Genomic DNA, 27,860 nt, shown 5'->3' with positions numbered 1-27,860 from the left:
GCGCGCGCGCACACACACACACACACACACACACACACACACGTTCTGCCCACTTTAATAGGTGCCACTAAGGAAGCGGAAAGGCATCGCAGAAAGACCACTGCCAGGAATCTGGCTCTGTACCTAACTTGCTGGGTGACTTTGGGCAGGTCTTTAACCACTTGTGGCTTCAACAGCCTCATCTGCAAAAACAGGCTGACGTCACACCTCACCAACTACAGCTTTCCTACAAATTTATGACCATGAGCCCTGGTCCCTGTGCTAAAGCTGCTCACAGACTAGCAGAAGGAAATGAGACCACCCCTAAAATAGACGCATGTTCTACAGGAAGACAATGAGGGGTGGAGTCAGGGCCTAATGAGGAGGAGCTGGCTCAGCCGTGACCTGGGAGGGTCAGAAAAACAGAAAGAGAAGGAGAGGGTTTGGGATAGGGCAGCGGTTCCCAACCTTTTTGGCACCAGAGACAGGTGCTCCTATGAGAATCTAATGCCTGATGATCTGAGGTGGAGCTGAGGCAGTGATGCTAGCGCTGGGGAGCAGCTGCAAATACAGATAAAGCTTTGCTTGCTCTCCCGCCACTCACCTCCGGCTGTACGGCCCAGTTCCTAACAGGCTACAAACCAGTACTGGTCCATGGCCCAGGAGTTGGGGACCCCTGGGATAGGGGAGTCAAAGCCATCATTTCCCTTTTATAACCTCGGCACCAGCTCTGACATCAAAAGTCTCTGAAACTAGCAGAAGGTGAGGGGCCAGCTGGGCCTATAAACACTCTGCTTCTTGAGCTGCTCCAGGTGGGCAGCGTAGGCCTGTGGGCACTCAGACACATGGAGAGCATGTGGTGGGATTCTCAGGCATGAATGTTAGGCAGACCCATGGGCGAAGTGGGGGCTGCAGGGCTTCCTGCCTGCACTTTGGATGCTTGAGGTGCAGGAGCTCTGAGCAGGAGCTCAGAAGGTATCATCAAGGACAAGCTGCAACTCAAATAGAAAACTGTTTCTCAGAGGTGCACTGCACCCCAAACTCTAATCGAAGGCTGACCACCCAAAGCCAGAAGCAGACTGATCCTAACTGTCACTCTGACCATGACTTCAGACTCATCCTTCATCTCAACTCATGGGAAACCCAACCTTGGACTGAGCTCTGACTTGGCCCCACCTTAACGTCTTCTTTTTACAGTGGTATCACAGATAAGCACTGGTTCCCAGAAGACGAAGCACAAGGTTAGCCTGGTGTTGCCCTGGAGGATCCCAGACCACACTCGCTGCGGTGGGTTGTATCCACTTGGCCCCTTTATGACAGGAGAGAGCCAGCAAGAAAGAAGGTGGTAGAGGGAGGGCCCACAGTGTTTTCAGGGTCTTGTGGCAGCTCACCTGTTTCTTCGATGGTGTATTCTTTATCCTGAAACACCACGCGGTCTGTCCGGTACACAGGGGCCTTGACTCTGTGCTGCTGACAGAAGAGGTGGAGGAGCTGGGAGGGGCGGAGCTGGTCCCGCCACTGGTTCGGTCCAGAACTGTAGCCCAAACACAAGACAAAGATGAAACGCCCCAGGACGCTGACGAGGGCAGAGGAACATGCAATGACCTGTGTACCCATAGGCAAAGCATCACCCACCCTTGACTTTTGCGGAGGGTGCCCATGTGGTTGTTCATCAGGGGATCCCCATTTTACAGATGGAGAAACCGAGGCCCAGAGATAAATGGATTTGTTTAAATTCATACACTCAGAATTGGAATTTAGATTTTTCCAATTTCCAGATTTAGAGAATCAGACCCAAATAAGATCCAAGTTGATAAGGAGGTGGATGGAGCTATCTACACAGGAGCTCACCTGACATAAATGCCCTGAGGGTCCAGCTGGGGCCCATGTCTCCCATTGCCTGTCTCCCCTCCTCTTTCTCTCCTCCTTTCTCTTTCCCTCTACAGGCCCTCAGTAGTGCCTTAAGGAAAACCAGATTATAAAGATGATGAAGCGTGAGATTCTTGGAGTCAGACACACGGGTTTAAATATGAATGCCACCACTTACAACCCATGACATTTCTGGGCCTCAACTTCCTTATCTGTGGAGTCAGGACGCACCCCGATTAGACTGAGTGAGAGAACACCTGTGAAGTGCTTAGCCTAGGGCTGGGACACAGTAAGTGCTCAGTATTCAGGGGTGGGATTATCAGAGAAGCAGCCAGTCCCCGTGCACCTACACACAGTAGGTCTGTGGGAGCCCACAGCGAGCCCCGAACTTGGACAACAGCCTGTTCTCCAGGTCGATGACCGTCTCCCCGATCTTTTCATCCTTGGACAGGAGATCATAGTCATAGAGAGTGATTTTCAGATCCTTCTCCAGAGGCAGAGTGCAGGTTAACTCGAACATCCTGCAGGGGTTGGGGCAGATGTCAGAACGATGCCTGCTCCCTGTTGTCGCCAGACACACTGGAAGCTCAAGAGGATGGCAAAAGTAGAGGAAGAGCTTAAAAACCATCCATGGCCTCTTCCTCTCCTCACAGGAGTGGCCCTGCAGTCCACAAGCCTTGGGTCTCCTGTAGCTCTTGTGTGTGTGTTTGGTTTTCCCAAATAATCTGGGCTGGGCATACAGCAGCCACGTCATGGACCACAGAATGAACGAATGAATTGGAAGAGACATTAAAACTGAAGTTTACACCAGGAGACAAGAAATGTGAAACTCCAGAACAAAGTGCCAGAGCTCTGGAATTCAGCAGAGGGTGGCCTGGGACCCACTCTCAGGCCTCTTGGGGCTTCACACCTACTTCTGCAGTGGGATGGAGAGAGGGTTTGTGAAGAAATTTCTTTGGAGAGAGCTCCTGCTGTGCTCTGAGACCCACCAGCCCTATGGGGGTCAAATGTGGAGGTGCTGGCCCTTCTCTTTCATTTCCTTGCAGATGGGAGACGCAAGACTAGCATCCAACTCACACTCAAGGAAGTGAAAGCAGCTTGTGGTAGCGAGGAGGAGAGACGGAGGAGCCACTTTCCTCCCATCCTGGCTGGGCCACCACAAGGCCAGACTGGAGCAGCTCTCAGTCCTGCCCCATGGGACCTGGGGCTCCAACAAGGGAGCCAGAGAGTGGGAGAGGAGAGACACTAGGCAGAGAGAGGGAGGGAGGAAAAGCCTTCCTTCCACGCGCACATCCTCATGCTGTACACAGCTATGCCCAAAGTGGACCAGCCGGGAGAGGGGAATGACTGCCCTCCAGCCATCCGGGGTGTTCATAATTACACATCAGTGGGCATTCTGGTTACCAAGTTGGGACTGTGGGTTTATGACAAAGTGGACTGTCTAAATGTGAGCAGAAAAACTGCCCGCCTGCCTGCCACAGTTTCCACTCAGGGAACAGGGAAGATAACCCCCACGAATAAATGTTTATGGGATACTAGCAGACAAAAACAAAGTTGTGTTTTGATTATATCCTTTTGGTTATGCTTGTTCGAAAGAAAAGGTTTCTGCTGTGACCTGAGGGAGGCTTGAGACCCCAGGCAGACCAGCTTGGCCATGATTTGGGGAAGATGGTAAACAAAGTGGGAGGTGTGTGTTTCTGCACTTGCTCCCCGACCTGGTTCTGGGTCCTGACCTCCACACCCCCATCGTGGAACAGTTACTGCTGCCCAGTCACTGTGAGCCCGTGCCCCCACGCCAGCCACTGGAGCTCACCGAATAGAGCTCCCGTCTGCCATCTTCCCTGCAGCCTTTCCCTCCAATTCCAGCTTGGTGGTGGCTCATCACTGGCCAAGACCATTTCACCTTCAAAAATGGCACTTCCCCAGGCTGATTGGGTCCTTGCTGCAGGGCTGAGTGACCACAACCAACTTGATAGACACAGGTTTATGAATTCAATGTGTCACTCGATAGCATCAGAACGCCACCCACCTTCCCCTACAAGGGCTAGAGAAATAGCCTCCAATCTCCCTCTATAATTTTCCTTTCTTCAGCCTGATTAAGCTCGCATCCAAACAGCAGAAGTCAGGATGCCTGGGACCTACTCGCATGCAGTGGGCTCTGATCCTTCCTTTCTCTGCTCTGAGATTTCAAGACGTTTTTTACTATCTTAAGTCCATGTCTTCTCTCTATCTATATCCATATCAGATGAATGTGCAACCATAAAATAATAATCACTAAATGCAATGTGGGATCCTGGATTAGAGCCTAGAACCATAAAAGGACATCAATGGGAAAATTGGCAAAAACTAATGAAGTCTAGAGTTTAGTAAATAGTAATGCACCACTATCAGTTATTTAGTTTTGACAAATATATCATGGTTTTTGGTAAGATGTCGACAGTAGGGGAAATTGAGAGAAGGGTATATGGAAATGGTACCATCTTTGTAATTTTTCTGTAAACCTAAAATTATCCCAAAAGAAAAGTTAATCTTAAAAAAAGAGAGAGAATAATTAGCAAATACGTGTTCTGGGTTTCCATTTAGATTTCTGATCTTTGAGGTGGTTGTTTACATGTTTAACTAGGAGATTCTGCCAGGACTCCAACCTTTAGCACACATAATGAAGAACTAGCTGAAGTTACGCTCCAACCCTCTCCCCAGATATGCAAGATTTAGGGAACACAGCTTTGTTCTAGAAGCCAGGGGCTTCCCAGTGGCAGCTACATCTCCCCAACTGGGCTGTGGGTTATCCAGACTGGCACCTCCTCCACCCAAAGACCCAGGTTGCCCCCCAACTTACTTTCCAAACACAGGCTCCAGAGTACAGGGAATGTAGTTATCCTGGTCACTCACCGATTTCTTCCCTATGGAGATCTTGATGTAAGGATCACACTGAAGGAGGAGACAGAAAGACCAAGTGAAATCACTTTCCAAACGCATCTCTGAGGCATCTTCAGTCCTCTGCCTCCTGTTGGAGTTAGGTGGCCAGCCATGAAGGAGCTGCTATCTCGTGTTCCTGCCAAGCCAGGGGGCCCCGTCCTGCACACCACACCACTTGGCCCTGACATGGGCTTCTAGCCACAGTGGAAAGTGGTACCTGAGTCCCCCATGCTCCCAATCCACTTCCCAGTTGGGAATAGGTAGGTGGAGGCCCGGCTGATATCCTCAGTAACATACTAGCTTGTATGACATATGTGACCGGGCCAGGCTGGGGTCCTCTCTGACCTCTGCTTCAGCAGATGGAAAGAGAAAGAGATGGCCAGACTGTCAGCCTAACCCAGCTCAGGCTGGCCTTCCCTGGATGCCTCCTACAAGCAACAGCATCTCCTCAACTATCCTCCAGTAGCGGCTAGAGCTGGAGAGTGCTCAGGGTCAGTCTTGGCATTGAGAAGCCTTAAAGTGCATGAACTGAGCACTGGCCACCCGCCTTCTCCTACAAGGGCTAGAGACCATGTCTTGGAGGTTACTGGTGATGCCTGGGCTGGGGATGGCTTCATTCTGCTCTGCGACCTCCCAGGAGGGCACTGGCAGCTATAATTTCTCACCTTGAAAAGCAGGGCTCCAGAGGTAGGAGACCAGGCCTCTCCCCTCACTTTGAGGACACTAGTTAGGCCTATACCCATCTAAGGGGATGAGAGGACCCTGGCCTTATATTTCTCAACTCCAATTGTCCCCACCCCTGCCTCTCTTCTCTTTTCTCTTTCCTCTCCTGTCTCAACTTCAGTTTGCCCCTCTCTCCACTGCCTCCCCCTAACTCCAGATGCCTGCCCTCCTTCAAGTTCCCCTCCTTCACTCAGGGCCGGGACTAGAGGGAGGCGATGAGGTACTTGGGAGGGCCAAAAACTCAGTAATCAAGATTAACAATATTTTAATGCAATATTTTAAAAAATTAAAATCAATGCCAACGGTCTATGAGGAACAAAATATCAAACGTTTAAATAAAGCCAGGAGAAGTATTACTGATTTTTCGTTTTGCCTCCAGCTCTACCATGGGAAGGCAGGATTACTGATCCTGTTCCATTGTTCTTTCTCTCCTTCCCCCACGCCCCACATTGAAAGTCCTACAAAATCCAATCTCAGCCTACACCTTCAATGTCACCTATCCTTATGCCTTATCCTTGTGCTAAATGTATGCTAAGCAGCCTTGTCGCATACCTTTGCCAAGGATTTGACCCCTCCTAAAAGACTATTTTCTTCTCCCTCCCAGTCTATCAAAACTCCATAGGTCCTTATTTTTTCCAGGAAGGCTTCTTCATCACTTCAATGCCTTGTACTGACTTTAGCCTTTTCTGAACTCCTAGAGCTCTAGGCCCGTGATAGAACTCCATCCAGTCACATCTCAGTTTTGCATGTTTGTCTGGTTTCCCCGGCTTACTGTGAACTTCCTAGGGTGGAGTTGTATCCAGATTCCGCAGCCCATTTGTACCTTAGCCTGATATTCTGGGGGAGGTGAGAGTTCTAGGAACGTTACCTTCCCATTGGGGTCCTTGGGCTGCAAGCCAAATGCTCGGATAATGTAGATGCGGACCAGGCACTCTTGGGGCCCCTGGGCAGCCAGCTGATGGAACTGTCTTGGGGGTACGGGGATGGCAGGATCTTCTGGGAGTGGGTAAATTTTGAAGAGACCCTGAGAAGAAGAAGGAGTCAGCTTTCATTTTTATCACCATCATCACCAGCACAATCACCACTATGACCATTATTCTCATCTCTGCCAGAGTCGTCACCACTGAGATTTCCAAGGCTAATGCCGTCCCATCACCACCATCAGATTCTGCATCAGCAGCATCACCATCACTGTCACCACTTCCATTACCCACACGGTGATCAGCGTCATCACTATGGTCATTACAGATATTATTCCAGTACTATTTACTTCCTGCTGCCACTCCAGTCTTAGGCCTCCCTGGGTTAAGGACATGTCCTCAAGGATTTACCTTAAATTCCCCAATGACAGATGGGTCCTCCATCTCCTCCTGAGTCTTGCCCCGGTAGAGCTTGAAGGTGTTACAAAAGTCAGACAGGCCCTCAAAGGCCTCCACGTTCTCCAGTTGTGTGTCATAGACCTGCCACATGTAGGGAGGAGAGAGGGGAACAAGGGAAAAAGAGGAAGAAGAGGGACAGAAAAGGAAGAGGAGACATGATGGTGTCAGAGTGAAAGAAGGGAGAGAAGAGACAGAGAAGAAAAAAGAGCGGAAAGGGCACAAGTAAATTAGAGGAAAATGGCAGAGGAGGGCAGGTGGGAGAGGTAGAGGTATGAGAGGGGCCCAGAAGGAAAAGAGGTAGGATCGGGAAAGAACAAAGGCAGAGATAAAAAGTATGCAAACGGTGGAGATTAAAGAGAGAGAACAAGGGGGAAAAAAACAGAAGGGAGTAAGAAAGAAAACATTTGTTCCCTTATTTATTCCCTTATTAGGGAATAAGGTTTTCTGGTTAGTCCAGTATTTTAGGTATCGAGAGTAATATACATAGGTGCCGCATTTTTTTAAGGGAATAAGATCACAGTCAAACAAATAAATGAAAAGTTAACTGACTTTTTATTTGAAGAGTAAGACAGAACTCTGGAAAATTCACAGATTGGCATGTCAAGCAAAATTGCTCACTATCCAGGATGTCCAAATAACAGTGATATCAAACCCTGAGCCAAGTATGTCTTTTGAGCACCAATTAAAGTTTGCGAAGTCAATTTATTTACAAAGAGCCAATGACTTCTCTTTGTTAAAGCAGTGTTTTAGAACTGCTTAGGTTTAAACGCAGTAGTTTTCTATAATAGATGATAAAATATACCTAATAAATTGTGATATTCAACAACTTAGTACACATGCTAAGTTGGTTATATCTGAAAATGACAGAAAAGATACTTCAGGTAAGTTCCTTTCTCATATTGCGAAATACTATTTCTCATTTAGGTCTAGCTCAAGTTCTATCTCTTCCAAGAAAGAATTAATTATGCAAGTGATACAGTTTTATTGTTAAAAATACAAATGAATATGAAGAAAATATTATTATTGCCTTATATTCTGACTCTCGAAAAATAACAACTAGTTATTTGGTTAACATTTGGTATGTATCATTTTAAATTTTTTCTTGCTCTATTTATGTAGTTGATTGATCTCAATCAAAGGACCAGTTCTTTGTTGTCAGTTCTATTCTCTGTTCTACTTCCTTGTTTCTGCTTTTATTTTTATTATTTTATTCTTTTTACTATTTTAAGTTTTTTTTATTCTAACTTCCTCTGCTGAATCTTTATTTACTTTGCTCCTTCTATTCTGATAAGAAAAGTACTTATTGCTATGAAATTGCCTCTGCTTATTACTGTCTTGGTATTGCCCCCATTTGTTTTTTCTGTATAATGTTTTCATTTTCATTTTCTTGGCATTCCATAATTACAGTTTTATTTTTATTATTTGCTCCAAGAGCTAGATGCTTCACTAGTTTTCATTTTTATTTTTAATTAACATAAGTTTTTAAGGCTATAATCTTCCTCTGAACACTGCTTTAGCTATGACCAGTAAATTCGAATATGTAGCATTTTAACATTGTTTCCCAGGTCTGAAATTTTGGGTTGTATTCTCTCTTTCACCGAGAATTGCTTAAAAAAAAAAAAAAAAAAAGTGGGTGGGTGGGGTCAAAAATTTTACAGATAGAAGAGAATTTTGAGGTTTTGATCTTGTTATTAAGTTATAATTTTATGACATTAGGATCAAAAAACATTGTCAGTGGTATTGCCACTTTTGGAAATTTATTAAGGTTTTTTTCATGGCCTGTTACATGGTCAATTTTTGTAACTGTGCCATAGGTGTAGTCTCTATTTTCAGGTTACAGGGTTCCATCAAGTTAGTAATCATGCTGGTTTTCTACATCCTCTCACTTTTTTGTCCACTTGGCCCTACATGAACTGAGAGAAGAGAATTAAAATCTCCCCTTACTTACCAGTGTGTTTCAATTTCTTTTTTGTAGCTCCTGTAATTTCTGTTTTATAAATATTGATATTGTATTATTTAGCACACAGATGCTCTTAAAATTGTCACCTCTTGGAACTGCACCATTTAGCATTATTAAGTGCCATTCTTTGTCTCACTTAATTTGGGGAACCTAATACACTCTCATCTAATATGAAGAGTACGACCTCTACTTTCTTTTCATTTGGATTTACCAGGCACATGTTTTCTCCATCTTTTATTTTCAGCCTTTATGAATATCTTTATTTTAGAGTTAGATTTGCTTTGAGATCAGATTTAAATTTTATTAATAAGTGATTGATGTGACATGTATTGATATGACAGATACGTTTTATCTGCTTTTAAATTTATATTTATATAGTTATGTAATATATTTATAGTTTTCTACTTTCATAGATTTTTTTTTTAAATCTTTGCCTACATGGTCTGTTTTTGTGTGTGCATGTGTGTATGTGCGTGTGTGTGTGCGTGCGTGTGTGTGTGTGTGTGTGTGTGTGTAGCTCTCCTAACATCTAGGATGATCTGAGTTTATATTCTGATATTATTATATACTAATAATACTCATATTCTTCTATGCGTTCAGGGCCAGTATTTATAAATTTCCTACTATAGCAATGATAAATTAAATTTTATCTTTTTCCCTTTCCCTCTGAACACCCAATTTTAGACAATATTATCTTCCTTAATATTTACTTCTGTACTGTTTGCTTATAATTTGCTTATATTCTTATTATTCGATTTGCCAATTTTAAATAATATCTGTCAACTCTATTCTATAGTATGGCAATCAGTGTCCTTACTTTGTATCCCATCATCTTTTCTCCTTCTACATGTAAATTTGGTCAGTTTTATCATTTCTGCATTTTCAGTGATTTATGATATTTATATTCAGTTCTGTTACCCTAATCCTTTCTTTGTTTTCATTTTAGGTATAAAGTAAAATATGATTATAACCAGTCCTTTCATTGCGGTTTTCTCAGTTACCTCCTAGTTGTATAAAGTTCATTACCTAGGAGTTCCTCAAGATAGGCTCATGGGAACCATAGTACCTGTTCCTGAGTATGCATGCATGGGTGTCTGCAGCCTTTGTAGCAGCTTGGCTGAATATAATTCCTCGGTCACCTTGTCTTTCATTGATGATCAACAGATGGTGCTCACTGTCTTCAAGTATTAGATGTTGTTGAGAAATTGAAGCCACTTTGATTTATTTCCTATTTTAAATGGCTTAATATTGTTTGGAAGGAAAGAGGTATGACTACCCCCAAAACATTCTTTATCTCTGACGTCCAATAATATATCTTAGGATGTGTCTCAGGATAGACCAATCTGAGTCACTTTTTCCTGACACACAGTGGACCTTGTTATAATGTGTATATTCAAGTATTCTTTCATTTCAGTGAAATTTTATTAAATACTAAGTATTTATTTGTTTTATTTCATGGTTTTTTTTGTTTTTGTTTTTTGGTTGTCTTCCTCAGAAACTTCAATTGTGCAAATGTTGAATCTCCTTTCTCTGACCTCTATATTTGTAATTTTCTCTTTCTTTATTTTCATTTCATTTTATTTACTTTCATCATTTCTGTCCTTTATGCTTCTTATTGTATTTTCCAATGTGGCCATTATGCCCAGGGCTCCTTCTAATTTCATGTTTCTTTCTCTTTCTTCCTGAATCCTACCAGTTTGTATTTCATCTATTCTACTCTCCTGATCCCTTGAGTTTATTTCTGTTTTGCATTCTGACTGCCCATTTCTAAAAAGTTTACAGCAAAATATTTCATCTCATCTGCTGCTTGGCAAAATTTTACTGGTGGGTATATATCCTTTTCTTTTGGTTAAGTTACGATGAATATTTTCTCTTCTTTTTCTCAAAGTATTTTTGAATTAATGCTGTGATATTTCTTTTATTATTACTTATCCTTGAATGTGTTGAATTTTCCTAGGCCAATTATTTCCTTTGTTTCCACCACAGAGGCAGACGGCTTCCTGCAAACATGGTCCACCTGTGTGATTCTATGTAGCTTGACCTCCTCTGCTTCTCTGAACAAAACCAGGTCTAAAAGTCTTTTGTCACCAGCCTGAACTTGTTTTCAAAGTGTCTATATCCATTGTTGTGAACAAGGGATATAACTTTTATATTTTATAGTGAAACCTCAATTTTGGGAACTATATTTTTAAACTATCAAGAATATTTTCAAGCACACACCAAAGTAAAGAGAATAAGCCCCCATGTTCCTAGAATTTATCTTAAATAATTATCAACATTCTTTTATTAGGAGGTATGGGGTTTTCTGAGATCTGCTAGCACTATGACCTTTCATCATTTCCATGCATCTTCTCTTCATTTACGGCCGAGGGGCTCTTGCCCACTCTTGGTTGCCTTTGGACAATCCTTACATGTATTTTGGAGTCTGCGGGTTTTATTTGTTTCCAACTCTTGCTGAAAATGGAGTTTGTGGGTTTGAATGATTTCCAGAAGAAAAGGGGGAAAATGCTGACTTTTGCAGCCATGTTCATGCTGGAAGTCCCAATAAAATACTTTTGAAATTTCCAAGTAGTTGGCCCTTTTGTTTAAACCTTTGTTGTTAATTTCTCATTTTATTAAATTTAATGTCTTGTATGATTTCCACTTTTGGTAACTTATTACTAAACTAATATATGACCAAATTTTGTAAGTGTTCTCTGAGCATTAGGAAAAAATGTATTCTCTATTTTCATTATTTTTTATTCTCTATTTTAAAGCTACTTTTAATTTAGCTTTAAAAACACTTACTTGTTATTCATATCTTTATTTCCTTATTTATTTATTTCCTGCTTCATCTGTCTAGGAAAGAGGTACATTAAAATCCCACTGTAACTTTAACTTGTCATCTCATGCTTTTATTTGTGTGAGGTATTAGTTTACATATTCCTACCATTTTTGTTTTAAATATTTTTAAGCTTTATTGTTCTATGCAAAAATATCTGGGAATATTTTTTCATTGAGGTGTATGTGTTTTATTTATATAAGACACTCCATTTTGTTTCCTTTGCTTTTTACTTTAAATTCCATCCCTTTCTCTTTTGTTTGCACTTATCTTGTTTGCCAAATACTGATTTTCAGCCATTCTAAGTTGTATTGTTTTAGACATATCTTCAAAAGACAATATAATGAATTTTGACTTTTGATATAGTCAAGAGTTATAATCACCTAATAGAGGAATTTAGTCCATTTTTACTTATTAGGAAAACTAATATGTTATATTCTTTTTCTAGTGTTTTTATATACTTTCTGGGGTGTTCTTAAGCTTTCTTGTTGTATCTTTTGTTTTCTATCTTTTGTTATTGAGAGTATGAGTTGTTTTTCTTCCCCATGCTAATGATTACCAAAATTATGTTTTTTTGTCTCCACCCACTGCGTATTCTATTCTCTCCATAATGCTACAGGTTATTTTTCAAAGATACATGTTGATGGTGGTGGTTTTCTTCTATTTACTCATCCTTAAACTTACTCATCCAGTGTTCTTTCCAGGTCTGGTTTTTCCCCCAGAAACAGGTTGGGTGCATTTTGTTTTGGACAGCCCATTTTCACTTGGATACTGTCAGACATCTCAGAGAGGTCAAGCTGGAGGGCTGGGTGCCAATTCAGTATCCAGCATCAGAGAGAGAGCTGCAAGGGGGCCAGGGCCACAGGTCACCCTGGCAGGAGTCCTCGTTCTTACTTGCTTTTTCTCATTTTTTGGCAAGGCTATAGTACCACATGCCAGACCTAATGTGTCGGATCTTATTCCTGGTACACAAACAGGTCTGTCTCTTTGCCCAACCTCACACATCCAACTACCAAGTCTGTGAAAAACTTGCTTCCTGGGGAGGCCTGTGCCTGCAGAGCCACTGCTGCTGCCTGAGGCCTCATCTCTGCATATCCAGGTCTCCAGGCACAATTCACCCAGAGCCTCCAACATATCAGAGACAACTCTTGCCACTTCGTGAAATCACTCTCCAGAGTGTGCACCAAAGGCTTTCAGCCAGGAGAACTATCTGAAAGCCCAGGCTACCTCCTCCTCCGACTAGCCCTAAATTCTATTCACCAAGTCCCCTTTAGGGTGCTCCTTGGACCTCTCCCATGTGTCTGACAGCCTTCGCCATACTTGCTTCTCTAAGTAAGGCAGCCAGATATAGCAAGTGAAAATATAAGACACTCAGTTAAACTTGAATATCAAATAAAGAACAAATAATTGTTAGATAAATATGTTTCGTGCAATATTTGAAACATACTTACACTAAAATATTTACTGTTTATGTGAAATTGAGGTATAAACTGAGTATCTTGCATCTTACCTGCTGGTCACTCTCTCCAGAACATTACACAACTCCTTTGGAAAGTAATTTTGAGTCACCTCTGGTTATATTTTTTTCAAGTAGCCTACTTTTAAAAAGCATTATTTTATTTGTGGAATTTTCTTAAAATACCAGAATTTGTCTGATTCATCCCTGGTTTTGTTTTTTGTTGTTGTTTTGGGGAGTTTCTTTTATTTTCTTTTTTTCACAAGACAGAGTTTACCATATGTTTATATTTTCTAGGCAGTTTATGTCCCAATTGTAGAGGTGGGGGAATTAGAGCTACATTCTCAAGCTGACTTTCCTTTTTACTTTAATACAAATTTTTATTACAGAAAAGTTCAAATAACTTCAAAATATACAGAATAGTAATACAAATCCCTAAGTACTCATCTCTAAGCTTTAATAATTTTCAATATTTTGCAAATTGGATAATTTTTAATATTTTGAAAATCTGTCAGAAGGCCACTCACACTATCTATCTTCCCCTTTTCTTAAGTTTTCTTTTTCTTTCCTCTTTTTTTTTTTTTTGAGCATTTGAAAACAAATCTCAGGCATCATTTCACCCAAAAATACATCAGTACTTTTTAGCATTCTTTCAAAATACTCTCTTGGTTATCCCAGCCCACGCTGACTTTGTGCTCTAAATCGGTGGGTGACCTTTCTCACCTCAATTAGTTCATCAGGATTCTTCAGCCCTCAGGCACCAAATGAGAAGACAAATATGTGTGTGTGTGTGAATATACACATATTCTCTTTCTGTCGTGTCTCCCTCTGCCCATCACCTGTGCCCAGGGACTGCTAGACTGAAGAGAATATTTGGAGAATCCTCACCTTTAGAGTGTCAAAGTCCTTCTCCAAGTAGGAGCCACACTTTTCCCTCTCCCCGATAGAGGCAAAAAATTTGCTCCACCAATCAATGAACTCCTCCTCCTGAGTGGATAAAAAGAAACCAATCACTTCAGAAACAGACCTTGCCAAGCAAGATTCTTCCAGACTGGACACCTAGCAAGGCCAAATGGCCGGCCTAGACCTCAAAGCTCCCCTGTTGGGTGAGTTCAGGGAAGCAGAGAGCTGGCACTTCCTGCTTCTCCAGGAGCCAAGACTGCACAGACTGGAAAAAAGGTTTGAACACCTGCTTGGTATTAAGAGGCAGAGGCTCTAGCCCAGGCCCTGCCCCCATTCATTGTGTGATTCTCTTAAGTGCTCAGGTCTCTCTTTTTTCCTTTCTGTAAAATAAGCATAATCATCATGGTCCCCTCTGTGTTCCAGGGACATGCTGAGGCTAAACTCTGATGGTACATAGGATAACAATTTGGAGAAAATGTCAATAATGTGTAATTTATTAATAAAATACAGTATACCTAGAAAAACTCAGACCCCAAAGAGCTATCCTGCTCCAACCCAGCAAAAAAGAAAGCATTGGAAATCAGAACTTAGCCTCCTCCAATGTCAAATCAAGGCTGAATTCCTGAAAATCAACACATACTAAGTGCCAATTATTCAAAAACCACTATGCTACATGGAAGAAATTAGGTGAGAAGAAGGGAAGTTGTGACAACACACTCTGCCCTGTTCTTTCTCCACTCACTCACATTTGTAGGAAAAGGTGGACAGACCTTTTATGACACACACTGGCCTCCCCACCTTTTAACTCCTCCTGCATATGCTGTGTCTACAGACCCTCTTAGCTCTTGTGTCTAGAATGCCCCTCCAGTTGCATACTGTCTAGACGTGTGTGTCCTGTCACCAAAGGAGTCAGCAAGCTCCTCAGAGGTAGGATGGTCACTCTTCCCCGGGCCTCCCCCAAAACCTGCCTGGGGCTGGGCACTCGGGTCTGTGCCTGTTAGTACGATTAAAGCTCATCCAGCTCAGTGGGAAGGGCCAAGGACAAGGTGGAAGGAGAGCCCATCCAGGACTCATTTTCCTCCTCTATACAAGGGGGTGAGCTAGGAGATCTCCCAGGAACTGCTCTGATTCTATAAAATGAATTGAATGTCTACCATCAGATTCCTGGGGGTGTTGGTGGCTCCCTTGAAATCAGTGCTCAGTCCTTTGAGTTCCAGGTTATTAAGGATGAGTACAAGGTAGAGGCAGGCCAAGGGGACCTGAACAGGCGCAGTGGGGAAGGGTGGAACGAGGTTCTTGGAGTCTCGGCCATCCTGAAAATGTGGCCCTAACACCCTCTATGTGGCCAGAATGTGGTCTCCAGGCACACAGCACAGAGAAAGGGTGTCAGCACAAGGCCGAGTCTGCAGAGTCCCTCCTTGTCTGACCAACTTACCAGGAGGGTCTTCTGCAGCCAGGAGAGAGGAAAAGAGGTTCAGATGGTACACAGGGTAGCAGAGCTTTCTGACCTGTAACCACCCTGGAAATTGCAGCACAGGGCAAGGTGGACCCCTAGCCCTCATGTTTTAATTTAAAGAAAAAGATACTATGGATCAATAAATACACACAGATATACATATCAAACTCACATGATCACTAACACATGGAAGACTATATTTACACAGACATGCCCAAGGGATATGTATACTGAAATGCACATATCCGTCCCCAAAATATACACATTAACACGCACGCAAATATATACACAGAGATAGAAATGATTAGAATGGAATTTCGTTTAGCTGTTTGATTCCTCCTAAGTCTTTATTTTCCTCCCCAGCCCAGGCTCAGAGTCAGGCATAAACAGGCAACAACCAGTGTATTTTGTACAAAGAAATGACAGAATACAACAGTTGTGGAAAAGTTATTATACTACTGTTAACAGTGTCAATTAAATAGACAAACATTATGCAACCTAAAAACAGAAAATATACCTTCTTGTCCAGCACCATTGGAGCACTCAGAAAAAATTAAAAGCCACAGTGCAAATTTCAATAAATTTTAAAAATAAACCCATTATCAGTCACATTTTTTGACTATAATGCAATAAAACTAGAAACTAATGAGAAATTTAAAAATTAAAAATCCCAACCTTTTAGAAATTTAAAGGCATCCTCTTAAAAACTTCCTAGGTCAAAGAGAAAACCAAAACTAAAATCACAGATACTTAGAAAATATCAATAGTGAGAGGACTATACCCCAAGATTTATAGATGGTAGCCAAGTCTGTACTCAAAAAAAAAATTCAACCTTAAACATTTTTGCTTTTATACAAAAAGAATGAAAATAAATAATCAGATAACTCAAAAAATTAGAAAGAGAAATTAGGAAGATTAAAATTTGAAAATGACAAGTAGAAATTAGTGTATTAGAAAGAAGGACATTACAATTGATAATTAAACTCCAGAGCAAACTTACAAAATATCAATAAAATAAACATTTATTAAATCTAATGTTAAAAAGTGAGTACACCATCAAGAATAAGAAAGGTCATATACAAAGATATAGGGAGAATAAAAACATTAAGAGATTTACTACACCCAAATCAATGACAAAACCTTGGAAAATCTAGATGAAATGGGTAATTTTCTAGAAAAATATAAGTTGCCAAAACTGATTCAAAAGTAATAGAAAACATGAAGAGATCAGTAACCCTGAAAGTAGAAGATATCTCAAAGAACTACTTCCAAAAAAAGACACCAGGCCAAGATTGTTTCTTTGGGGGAAAAGTTCTATCAGTCTTTCAAAGAATAAATCATTCTTTGTGAAGCCTGACCAGGACTGACTGACAGATGAACACACACACACACACACACACACACGCTTAATCCTATTCCCAAATATAGATATAAAGATCCTAAATAAAATACTAACAAATAGATTGCTGCAGTAGATCAAGCTGGATTATTCCAGAATGCACAAGTGGCTCAATATCATTGAGTAAGGAGAGAAAACCCACTTGATCATCTATAACAGAAATGTGAAAACTATGACCCACTGGCCAGCCACCTGCTTTTGTAATTTAAATATTGCCTGTGGCTGTTTTTCAGCTACAAAGGCAGAGTTGAGTAGTTGTAACAGAGACCTTACGGCCCTAAACCTAAAATATATACCTATCTGGCCATTTAAGAAAAAGCACACCAACCCCTGATCCATAACATGCAAAAAAAAGAAGAGGGGTGGGGTGAAAAGGGTGATAAAATTTTTCAGTTATTCCTAAATGAGGCTCTCAGTGAATCAAGAATAAAAGGAAGCTTTCGTAGCATAATAATAATATCTTAAAGCAGCGTGCTTAATAGTACCAGGTGTTGTCCCTTCTGGGCTTTTGGACACAGAGCTGCCGCTGCCAATAATTTTCATGTGATATGGATATAAAGAAGCAGTAAATCAGAGTAGGTGGGAGCCGAGACTTGGAGCCAGACTAGCAGGGTTCAAATCCTGCCACTCCTAGCTATGTGACCCTTGGCAACCACATAACTCAATTAGCTTATCTGTAAAATGGGAAAATAATAGTACCAATCTGATAAACTTATTGTGAGGAATAAATGAGTCAAGATGTATAAAGAACACATTAGTGCAATGTGTTTACTGCTATTACTGATAATAGTATTTGTTTCTTTTGTGTGGACCACATTAGCGAGAGCATAGCTGGCCACAATCTTTCCAGAAGGCAGTCTGGCTGCATGTTTCCACATGCTTAAAGTGTAGATACACTTTGACCCATCACTTCTGTTTTCGAAATCTATCCAAAGAAAATAATCATAGGTACGCACAAAGAATTAACTTCATTTATAATAGTGAAAAATTGAAAACAACTTAAGCATCCGACAATAAGGAACCATTTGGGTAAATTGAACATCCACATGATTAAATGTTATGCAACATAAAAAAGATGCTATAGAAATGTATTTATTGACATGGAAAGTTACTCACCACTGATAAGTTTTGCAAACAATTAAGAAGCGAATGTGATTTTATTTTAATAAAAGGACCAAACTCCAAATGTTGACAGCAATTACTTCTGAATGATAAGATTAAAAATGTTTTGTTTATTCTTTTTATTATTGTGTATCACTCAAAATTTTCTAATTTTTCATTGTATACATGTATTTCTTACATAATTTTAAAAATTTTTAAAGAATATTAGCAAGATGCTTCAAAAGACATCACCAAGGAAGTGAAAAGATAATTCACAGAATGTGAGAAAATATTTGCAAATCATATCTGCAAATAAGGGACAACATAGAAAGCTCACACAATTCAAAAATGAAAAGACAAATAACTCAATAAAAAATGAGCAATGCATTTAAATAGACATTCCTCCAAAGAAGATACACAAATGGCCAATAAACACATCAAAGATGTTCACCATCATTAGCTATCAGGGAAATGCAAATCAAAACCACAATAAGGAAACACTTCTCACCCACTAGGAAGGCTATAATCAAAAAGTCATAAAATAACAAGTGTTGAAGATCTGGAAAAATTGGAACTCTCATACACTGGTGGTAGAAATGTAAAATGGTGCAGTCACTTTGGAAAACAGCCTGGCAGGTTCTCAAATGGTCAAAGAGAAAGTCTATTTCTCTTGGATAAATAACTAGGAACGGAACTGCCGAGATTCTACCTCTCCTTATATATCCAAGAGATTCCGCTCCTACCTGTATATCCAAAAGAAATGAAAACTTATGTCCACACGAAAAGTGTACATGACTATTCACGGAAGCACTATTCAAAACAGCCAAAAAGTAGAAACAATTCAAATGTTACCAACTGATGAATGGATAAATAAAATGTGATATATCCATACATTGGCATATAATTTGATAATAAAGAGCTATGAAGAACTGATGCATCCTACAACATGGATAAACTTGAGAACATTATGCTAAATGAAAGACATCGATCACAAAAGACCACATATCATATGATTCCATTTATATTTCCAGAGTAGGAGAAGCTATTGAGACAAAAAGTGGATTAGTGGACATTCTACCTTCCCTTCTGTTACCACGGGTGCTCTACTTTCACCCCAACCCAAGGCCACCCCCTGCACTCGTGTCCTGGGTCTCTTGCCGTCTGGTCTACTCAAGGACACCACTCCCTAATTCCTACCATCTTCTGCGTCATCAGACTTCCCTCTCTACTGGATCATTCCCCATCAACATTTGAACATGTGACACTAGTGCCCCTTCATTTAAAAACAAAAACAAAAACCTCTGACCATACTTTCTCTTTTGGCTCCTGCCTCATTTATTTATTCCTTTTACAGAAAAACTTCAGAAAGAATTATCTACGCTTGTCTCGAATTCTTGTTTTTCCATTCTCTCCGCTCTACCAAGATGCTTTTCAACGTCACAATCGCTCAGGCCTCCGTAATCAATATAGTAGCAATAGTTGATAAAGGCAGTCACTCCTTTGCCCTTGAAATATCCCCCCTCACCTTGCAGAGCACCACGGTGGTGACCCTCCCACCTCACTGGCCACACCTTCTCAGTCTTTGCTGATTCCTCATCACCCATCCTCTGAATGTCTGAGTGCCCAAGGGCTCCAAGCTCTGACCTCTTCTCTTTCCCCTCCACTCTCACTCCTTGGAGTTCTCCTCAACTCTCACATCTCTAAATAACATATACATCGATGAACCCCACATTGAGCTCTCTACATCCTGGATGACTCCTATGAACCCCAGCTGCCTATTTCATGTCTCCCACTGGACACCTAATAAGCTTCTCATACATACCATGTCCCGAATCCAATTCCTGATACCCCCCACCCACCTGCTCCTTCCACGGTCTTCCCCACATAAGTAGATAATAACTCCTTCCTTCTCAATGCTCAAGCCAAAAACACTGCAGTTGCTTTGGACTCCTCTTCCTCATGCCCACATTCAGTCCATCAGCAAATACTGTTGGTGCCATCTTCAGTACACATTCAGAATCAGACCATTTGTCCCCTATCGCTGACCCTGGTTCTCCGTAACTGGATTATTCCAACAGTCTTCTAACTGGCCTCCCCATTTTCACCTGTGCCCCCAAATCTATTATCAACACAATAGCCACACACATCAGAACATGTCACCTCTGTACGAATCCTTCCAATGATTTGCCGACTCACTCAGAATAAAGCTAAAGCCTTTATAACGGCAACAAGCAAAAGTCTCTCATAATGAGGCCGTCACACCACACTAATCTCACATCCTTCCGCTTTCTTCCTCACTTCAGCTACAGTGGCCTTCTGGGTCCTTGAACATTGCCAGCATCTACATGCTCTTCCTGTCGCAGGAACCCTATTCCCATGACAGAACTATAGTGACATCTTTACCTCTTTCAAGTCTTGACTCAAATCTAATCTGTTTTACCCTCCTTACATACCATATTTTAAAGCACGACTCCCTCCTACCGATTCTTATTCCCCCTTCCTTGCTTTTTTTCTCCTTAGCAATTATCACCATCTGACTGTTCATATATTTTACTTAAGTATTTGTTTGTTGTGTCTCCTTCTCCATGAGGTCAGAGACCTTTATCTTTTTTAACACTATGTACCCAGTACTTAGAACATTGCCTGGCACATATTTGCAGCTCAGTAAATATTTGATGGATATATAAATGCTTAAACAGCAGGGGGATGGGTGATCCTTGGCTGTTAAATTTCCAAAGGCAGACCACACGCCATTAAAAAAAGAGGTTTGAAAGGATGTTCTGTCCGGCCAGTTTTCTCATCCTCTACAGAGGAGATGAAAGTCTGGAGGTGTAGAAGTAAGAACTAGAGATTTGTGATGGTTTCTGATAAGGTACTCCCACACTCTGCCTCTCCTGGGTAGCTCCAGTGTTATGTATGGAAAAGACTCCTCCGTAACTCTGGGGATCTGGTAAGCAGCAGCCACCTAGAAGTTGCCAAAGGAATTGGGGCATGAGGCACTTGGAAGAAGATGGCTGCATGGTGTCATTGGGAGAGAGCCTAAGGGAGCCCTTGCCATTCACTATAGACCCCAGAGTGTTATGAAACAGCTGCCAAATTGTACCATGCTCCCCAGAAGGACTTGAAATAAGGCCAGAGAGAGAGAGAGAGCCAGGGGACCTCAAAGGGTCTTGTGGCCAAGATAACAAGATGTTGGCGTTGTGGTCTGTGTGCTCAGAACTCAGTGGACTTATAGATCCAGGAAGGACACGTGATGGTAACCAGGGGCCCCTCCCCATGGAAGCCTAACCCAGAATTTAGCTGCCTCCCAGGGGTGAGGACAAGGAGGGAAAACCCCAAACTGAGTAAGCTTAAATTTACACTGTTGAAGAATACCAGGACTTTTCTGCTATCAGGAAAAATGTGAGCTCAAAAGAGAGATTAAACCGGATTACACAAAATAGTTATATTTTTAACTCACTCACAGATGTGACTTGAAAACATCATTCTAGTTATGTCACTAATCTGGCTTCTGATGAAGTTATTTCAAGTTTACTTCTTCTTATTCTTCCTCAGGAAGTCCAAAAATAAGTTAGCATACCCATAAGAACAAGCGCCACAGTAAAAGGACAGCCCTTCCATGTCTTAACCCAGATATGCCAAAGCCAACCAACCCTCTGACGTTAGTGGAATTTCATAACCCAAAGCTCCAAAAGGGAAATGGTCAGATGTTCTCTAACTCCAAGCATGTTCTTGACCTCATTTTGCAATCGCTAAGCATCCAGTCTTGGACCATGGCAAGGAGAAAAAACAAATGCAAAAGGTTTGATTGTTGAAGTGTCATCTCAGGCTTTGGCAAGAAGTCTGACCGTTAAAACTTTATTTCCCCATGTCCAAGGTTCAAGGCCCCTCATCGTTCAGCCAGCCAAGCAAGAAAGTCTGATCAAGGCACGGACTGGCAGCCTCTCCAATTTCAGCTAATAGCCAACATTCAGCTCCTGAGCAACTGGAGCCACGTAACAAAGACATGCTTTTCCAGGCTTGATCCAGTCTAATGGGCAGCCTAATCCCTCCGAAGAACCAAATCAGCACAGCACATTCCGAACATTTAATCTCCCATTTTCATTCAGAGGGCCTAACACACTTTATGAATATGGGCAGCAAAACTGACAACAATAATCTAAGCCTGCCTTTCTGTGAAGTGAGGAAAGTGAGGAAGGGAGGGTGATATCACTTGTATTCTCTCCCCACGATGACCACTTGAATCAAAAAGAAAAGTTCCTGTTCAAATTCGTTTATCACCAAAGTTATGTTAAACTTTGGGTCACTATATGGAACTACACACCTACCTCTAAAATAGAAGTCTGTTATTTTTTTCTTTTATAATTTTAAGCAGACCTTCCTTGTCTATGTCAACCTAGAGGTAGACATTCAGACCTTAATTAAAATTAAAAGTAATTTCTCTCTTTACACAAATCATTAACATCAAAATAGTAATGACATCATAACCCAGCACTGGGGTTATTGCAAGGCTCTGAGTTGATGTCCGCAAAGATATTTTTTGACCGGTAAAGTTTACCATGATAAATGCTCTTGTTGATATTGCCAATATCATCAGTTTGATCCCAATACCGCTGACCCAAGGCTTGACATTTGCATAACGGGAATAATGGTATGACGATTCCTCTAATTCTCTCATTAATGTCCTACAGTTTAAGAAACTGGGCCTATTTGCTCATGCACACACTCATACAAACACAGGTGTAACATACAAGTAATCATGCCTATATGTAGATCAGTCAAACCCCCAGACGTGCAGACACCCCAATTTCAAACCTACCCTACCCCACACATGCTACACTTCTCATGCCCCCCAAAACACAAACATATGACCACAGCCAGCTACCATGTTGATTCAGCAGAACTCTACACATTCATAACAAAAATCACTTAATTATTTCCACAAGTGGAACACTGGGTTTTCAACCTCTTGTTGACACTTTCTGCAGTCCTGCCCCCATTTCTGTTGAAAAGGAATCATTACTCTGCCTACTCGCACTTCAAGCTGGACCAGCAGAAGTGGGAGGGAAGGGAAGACCTTTAACCAAAATGCTCAATTGCTTCCAAAAGGCCCAGTAAATAAATGTGCCTGAAATCTAGCAAGGTCAAGCAGATGGTGAGCAGAGAAAGGTCAGGACCTGAAATCTGACTATTGACCTGTTCCAGATGGGGGACCCAGATGGGGTGGGAACCTGGGGAGAGTCCCAGCTTACTGGCCCTTTCCCAACCCAGGAGCCTAACAGGGATATGTAGGCCCATGACTTGGTCCTCTGAGGATAGATAGGGTGTCCGCATACACCCATCCGCAAAGCCCAGAGGAATGGAATCTATCCAGTAGGTTGAATGAAAGAAGATCCCATCAGTCTTCAAACCTATGAAGAAAGCAATGAGACATCACTAATTCAGAATCTGCAGTGGTTCCAACAGGGCCTGGGCCAAAGCTTACCTTACTTTCATTCTGCTTATGCAGATAGTTTGGCTTCACAATGGTTCCAACAATCTGCTTCTGAGAAAAACTATTTTTGAAGGTCTTCCAGAACTGCAGAAGCATTCATCAAACTATAGACACTAATCTTAGCTATCTTAAATTCAATTTAAAAGGTATTTGGGAGGTACCTACTATGTGCCAAAGTCAACTTACTTTCTAGTTACTGTGTGCATTTTCATACACAAAATCACATTACTTTTAAAATATTTTATCTTTTGAACTTGCTGTTAATTCAGTCTGTTTTCCCCAGACCTCAGTGAAAGTAAGAGAGGTGTTCAAGATACTGGATAGATTAATAAATTTCACTGAGCATCCTCAGGGCAGACTTGTACTCAGCAGCGAGTGCTGCACCAAGTTCCAAGCACTGTTTTGACCCAGGCTAGGGGGTGGGAGGGGACAGGGACAGTGACAGGACCAATAGGGGTAAAAAGGTATTAAATTGGACCTCAGAGAGAATTTCTTGTCCTGTAGATTTCCAAGGAAGGCTGAGAGTTTCCCTCTGGGAAGAGAAGAACCTTTTTCCTCTGGATGAGAAATCAGGTTCCTCGTGGACCAGGGAAGAGACCTCTCGGGAAGAGGGGAGTATGGCAGGGATGAGGCAGAGGCAAAGAGGGCTGGCGGGAGGGGGCTGGGGCCTCCTCCTCCCTGATGAGGCCCTGGAGTTTGCCAGACAAGTTTCACCCCGGGCTGTCCCCCCTGCAGTGTGCATCGAGGGAGGAGGGGTGCACCCCCGAGGAGACCACAGGAATGCCAAGCAGGGGAAAGGCGCCCGGAGCCAAGGGCTCCGGCAACGAGGATCCAATATCGGCGGGTGACTCCAGCCCCCGTAACAGGAGAGACCGTAAAGTATGTGCTCTGCTTCCCAACCAGCAAACACAGCAAATAACCAATTACTCCAAATAGCTAACAGATTTCGGCTCTGATTTCCCTCCCCTTGCCTCCCCTGTGCCTTCACTTGTCATTTGATGGGCGATTTGTATTTGCTCTGAGAAAATGAGAGAAGGAATGACTCACAAAGGAAGGTCCAGATTACACACAGTGACAGGCATCAAACCTCCCTAATCAGAACTAATGGGAGTGGGGGGAAGCCAGGCTGCACTGGCAACACATCTGAACCGGAGATATTTTTAAAGAAGTACAGTTTTGTTACTTTCAAGCTCATACAGTAATTCCTGGTAAACCAACATTGCCAAATACACGTCCTTAGGAAACCTACTTTAAGAAGATAAGTATCCTCCTAATTAACACATTTGATATATATAAAAGCACAGGTAAAACCATTGATGTTATTAAAGTTAAAACACTCCCCCTCAAACTCTCAAGTTCAGAGGTGCAACCATGAGTTCTGAGACAAACTGCCTTGGATGCCTTCTGGAAATGCTTCCTCACTTGGGAGCCACACCCTGTAATTGATTCCTTTGCTCAGAAAACCTTTGTTTCAAAGTCTTTGGATAAATTGTTGTCAGTACTCATGAGCTGCAATGAGGCATTCCCCCCAAAACTCAGAATTAAGGGAAATAGGGCTGTCCTCAGAGAATCAGACCATGAAATCAATGTGTGGTGGTTCAGAGAAAGGAGAGGCAAAATCACCTCACAGGGGGAGAGTGGCTCCTGCACCAAGCCTTATCCCTAAGTGGAGAGATTGTATTAATACACCTAGAGAAAGAATATGTCCGTAAAAAAGGGAATTGGTCAGTGTTAGAAATGGAGGAAAAGAGTAAGGTTTGACCGTTGACAGTCATTCACATTAGCATCATCGGGGAAGAGGGGACATGGGCTTAGGGACTAAAACTGTCCCTACCTTTGGAGATGGAGGTATCCATCCATCTTGTTCAGCTGCCACTAAATTTCAAGTCACAGAATTATCTTTCCTCATTTGATTCTTCATTCATCTCCAGTCACGATTTGGCCTCCCAATTGCTGAACCTATAGAGAGACCCCGGCTGGACCACTATCCAAGGTCACATTCCCTAGGCAAAAGTATTTCTCACTGTAATCTCATAAAGTGGCAACCTGGGTTTAGAGACTTGAGTAATACGTATCCAGCCTTGAAAAAACTGACCCATCAGGTGTCTGAACCCACAAAGTTGAAGATCCACCCAGCCAAGACTGTGGAAACTTCCCTCCTGGCGGGCCTGTTGGGAGAAAGTCAGCTCTCCTTTCTTTAAAAGACTCCTCCCTACACAGGAGTCGATAGGCAAGGGCTGTGGCCCTGACCTAGCTAGGTAACATCTGATGGCCACAACGAACAGGAAACAAACTCTTCAGCCCGGTAGAAAAGCCTCTGATCCTGCTCTCCTTCTCATTTTTCCACCCTGCTGGATTCTTAACCAGCCAGGTAAAAGTATAGCAATCTTTGACTGTTTCCTTCTGCCTTTCACCTGAGTTTGAAATTAGAAAGACCTCATGCACTAATAGACAGAAGCCATCTGAGCTCTCAGTACCTGACAAGCAAGAACTTCCCTTTGTAAAGATAGACAAAAAGAAGAGATTAAGGTTCAAAACAAGGGGAGCAGTATGAGGACTAAGTCAAGTGGTACGTAAAAGAATTGAGTAAAAAAACGCAAGAAAACAAATTGATTAATTTTTGCTCATAGGAAGTCTTAAGAAGATACTACAGATGAGAAGGTAGAGTTTGCAGCCCTGAAGGAAATATAACCTGCATGAAGATAAACATGACTGCCAAATTTAGAACTATAATAAAGACATTGATTTCCAGCAAAATGACAATCTAGAGGACCAGAGAACTCCTCCAAGTAAAAATACCTAAATTAACAGATATCTTTAAATTCCTTCTTAAGTGAATGACCGAGCTGATGGGAATGTAAAAAAAAAGAAGAAGAAAGAAAGAAAGAAAAGGAAATCTTTGGGGGCAAATGAGAAAGCAAAAATCCAGAGAAATAAGGAACCAAAATTCAAACTAACTGTGGGACCAGAAAGCCCAAGCTGAACATTTAGTTTTAAGTGAATCTGGGTTTATAGAGTTTTCAGGCATCTGGTAAAAGTAAACACATATCCTCTCTGAAAGACTGTGACTTTCATCCAGACCTCAAAGACCTCTCAGATAAAGTTCCAATGAACATGAGTTCAAAACTGAAAATAGTAAAACTCACAAGGAACAAGACACCATGAGCAAGAATCAGCTAGAAACACGAACTGCAGATCAGACTTGTTAGGACAGCAGAATGCAGAATTATCAGAAATAGGAATATAAGGAGAAAAAACTATTTAAAAGAAAAAGGCCTTAAAAATATGGCAAAGAAACAAGAGATTTTCAAAAATAAACACGCAGATTTGGGGGTGGGGGGAAAGAACTTTTAAAGATAAAAAATAACACTAAGACTAGAAACTCACCAGATGGGTTTAAAAAGCCATTAGAAACAACTAAAGACTTAGTGAACTAGAAGCTATATCTTCAGAAATTAGCCACAGTGCAACACAAAGAAACAAGTAATATGAAAGAAAATTGACCTGACATAAAGAATAGGATGGTCCAATGTAGATCTAATCAGAGTTCCAGAAGGAAATGAAAGAGAAAATGGGTAATATGTAATATTTGAAGAGACGATAATTGAGAACTATCTAGAACTAATTAAAAGAAAAACAAAAACAGTCCTGAGATTTAAGAAGACAACAGCACGATGGAAACCAGAAGATAGTGAAATAATATCTTCAAAGCGTTGACAGAAAATAACTGTCGGAGAAACTAGTATTTCTAAAATAAGGGTGAAATAAAAATAGTTTCAAACAATAATTAAAAGTGAGAAATTTTACAATGAACTGATGGTAATTATAGGAATTTCTATAGGCTCTCCTTCAGGAAGAAGGAAGATGATCCTAGGAGGAAGAAGTCTGATATATGAAAAGAAATAATAACTGTGGGTATAGTGCAAAGAAAAATTGATTACTTAAAAGATAATGCTTTAAAAGTGTAGTTTAGAAAGGTAAAACTAAAATATTGAACAAAAGTTTGTAAATTGATAGGTGATTGGAGTTAAAGCATTCTAAGCTTCTTGTAACATTCTGGAGGAGACTATAAATACCAATTAAATTCAGACTTTGTTGAGTAGGCATGTTAAAGTTTCTATACTAACCATTAAAGAAATAGAAACAATATATAGTTTTGAAACCTAAAAGAGAAGAAGAAATGAAAAGTACGGGGAAAATCTCTCAATCCAAAACTAAAGCGAGAAAAAAAGAAAAGAGATAAAGAAAAGGACAGGACATTAGTCTATTTTGTCTCTATTAAGCGACACAAAATAAGATAGCAGAAATAAATTTAAATATATAAATCAACACAATTAATATATTGGACTCTCCAACTCTCTAGTTGAGAGAAAATATTATAAGAATGGATTTTAAAAATAG

General features: G+C 41.3%; 1 protein-coding gene across 1 annotated transcript in view; it reads right to left on the bottom strand.

Moving 5' to 3' along the window:
- The window catches only part of DYSF (dysferlin), a 187,089-nt gene that overhangs the window by 16,070 nt on the left and 143,159 nt on the right, over window positions 1-27,860 (bottom strand). Inside the window, exons 44-49 of the mRNA XM_039852517.1 lie at window positions 13,995-14,093; window positions 6,822-6,950; window positions 6,359-6,514; window positions 4,688-4,779; window positions 2,199-2,369; window positions 1,371-1,513 (exon numbers count right to left, since the gene is read on the bottom strand). Of these exons, the coding sequence (XP_039708451.1) occupies window positions 1,371-1,513; window positions 2,199-2,369; window positions 4,688-4,779; window positions 6,359-6,514; window positions 6,822-6,950; window positions 13,995-14,093 (790 nt within the window). The remainder of the gene's footprint in view (window positions 1-1,370; window positions 1,514-2,198; window positions 2,370-4,687; window positions 4,780-6,358; window positions 6,515-6,821; window positions 6,951-13,994; window positions 14,094-27,860) is intronic.

Source organism: Pteropus medius, unplaced genomic scaffold (assembly GCF_902729225.1).
Source record: "Pteropus medius unplaced genomic scaffold, Ma_sr-lr_union100, whole genome shotgun sequence".
NCBI classification, from domain to species: Eukaryota; Metazoa; Chordata; class Mammalia; order Chiroptera; family Pteropodidae; genus Pteropus; species Pteropus medius.
This window is presented reverse-complemented; position numbering and strand designations above follow the sequence as displayed.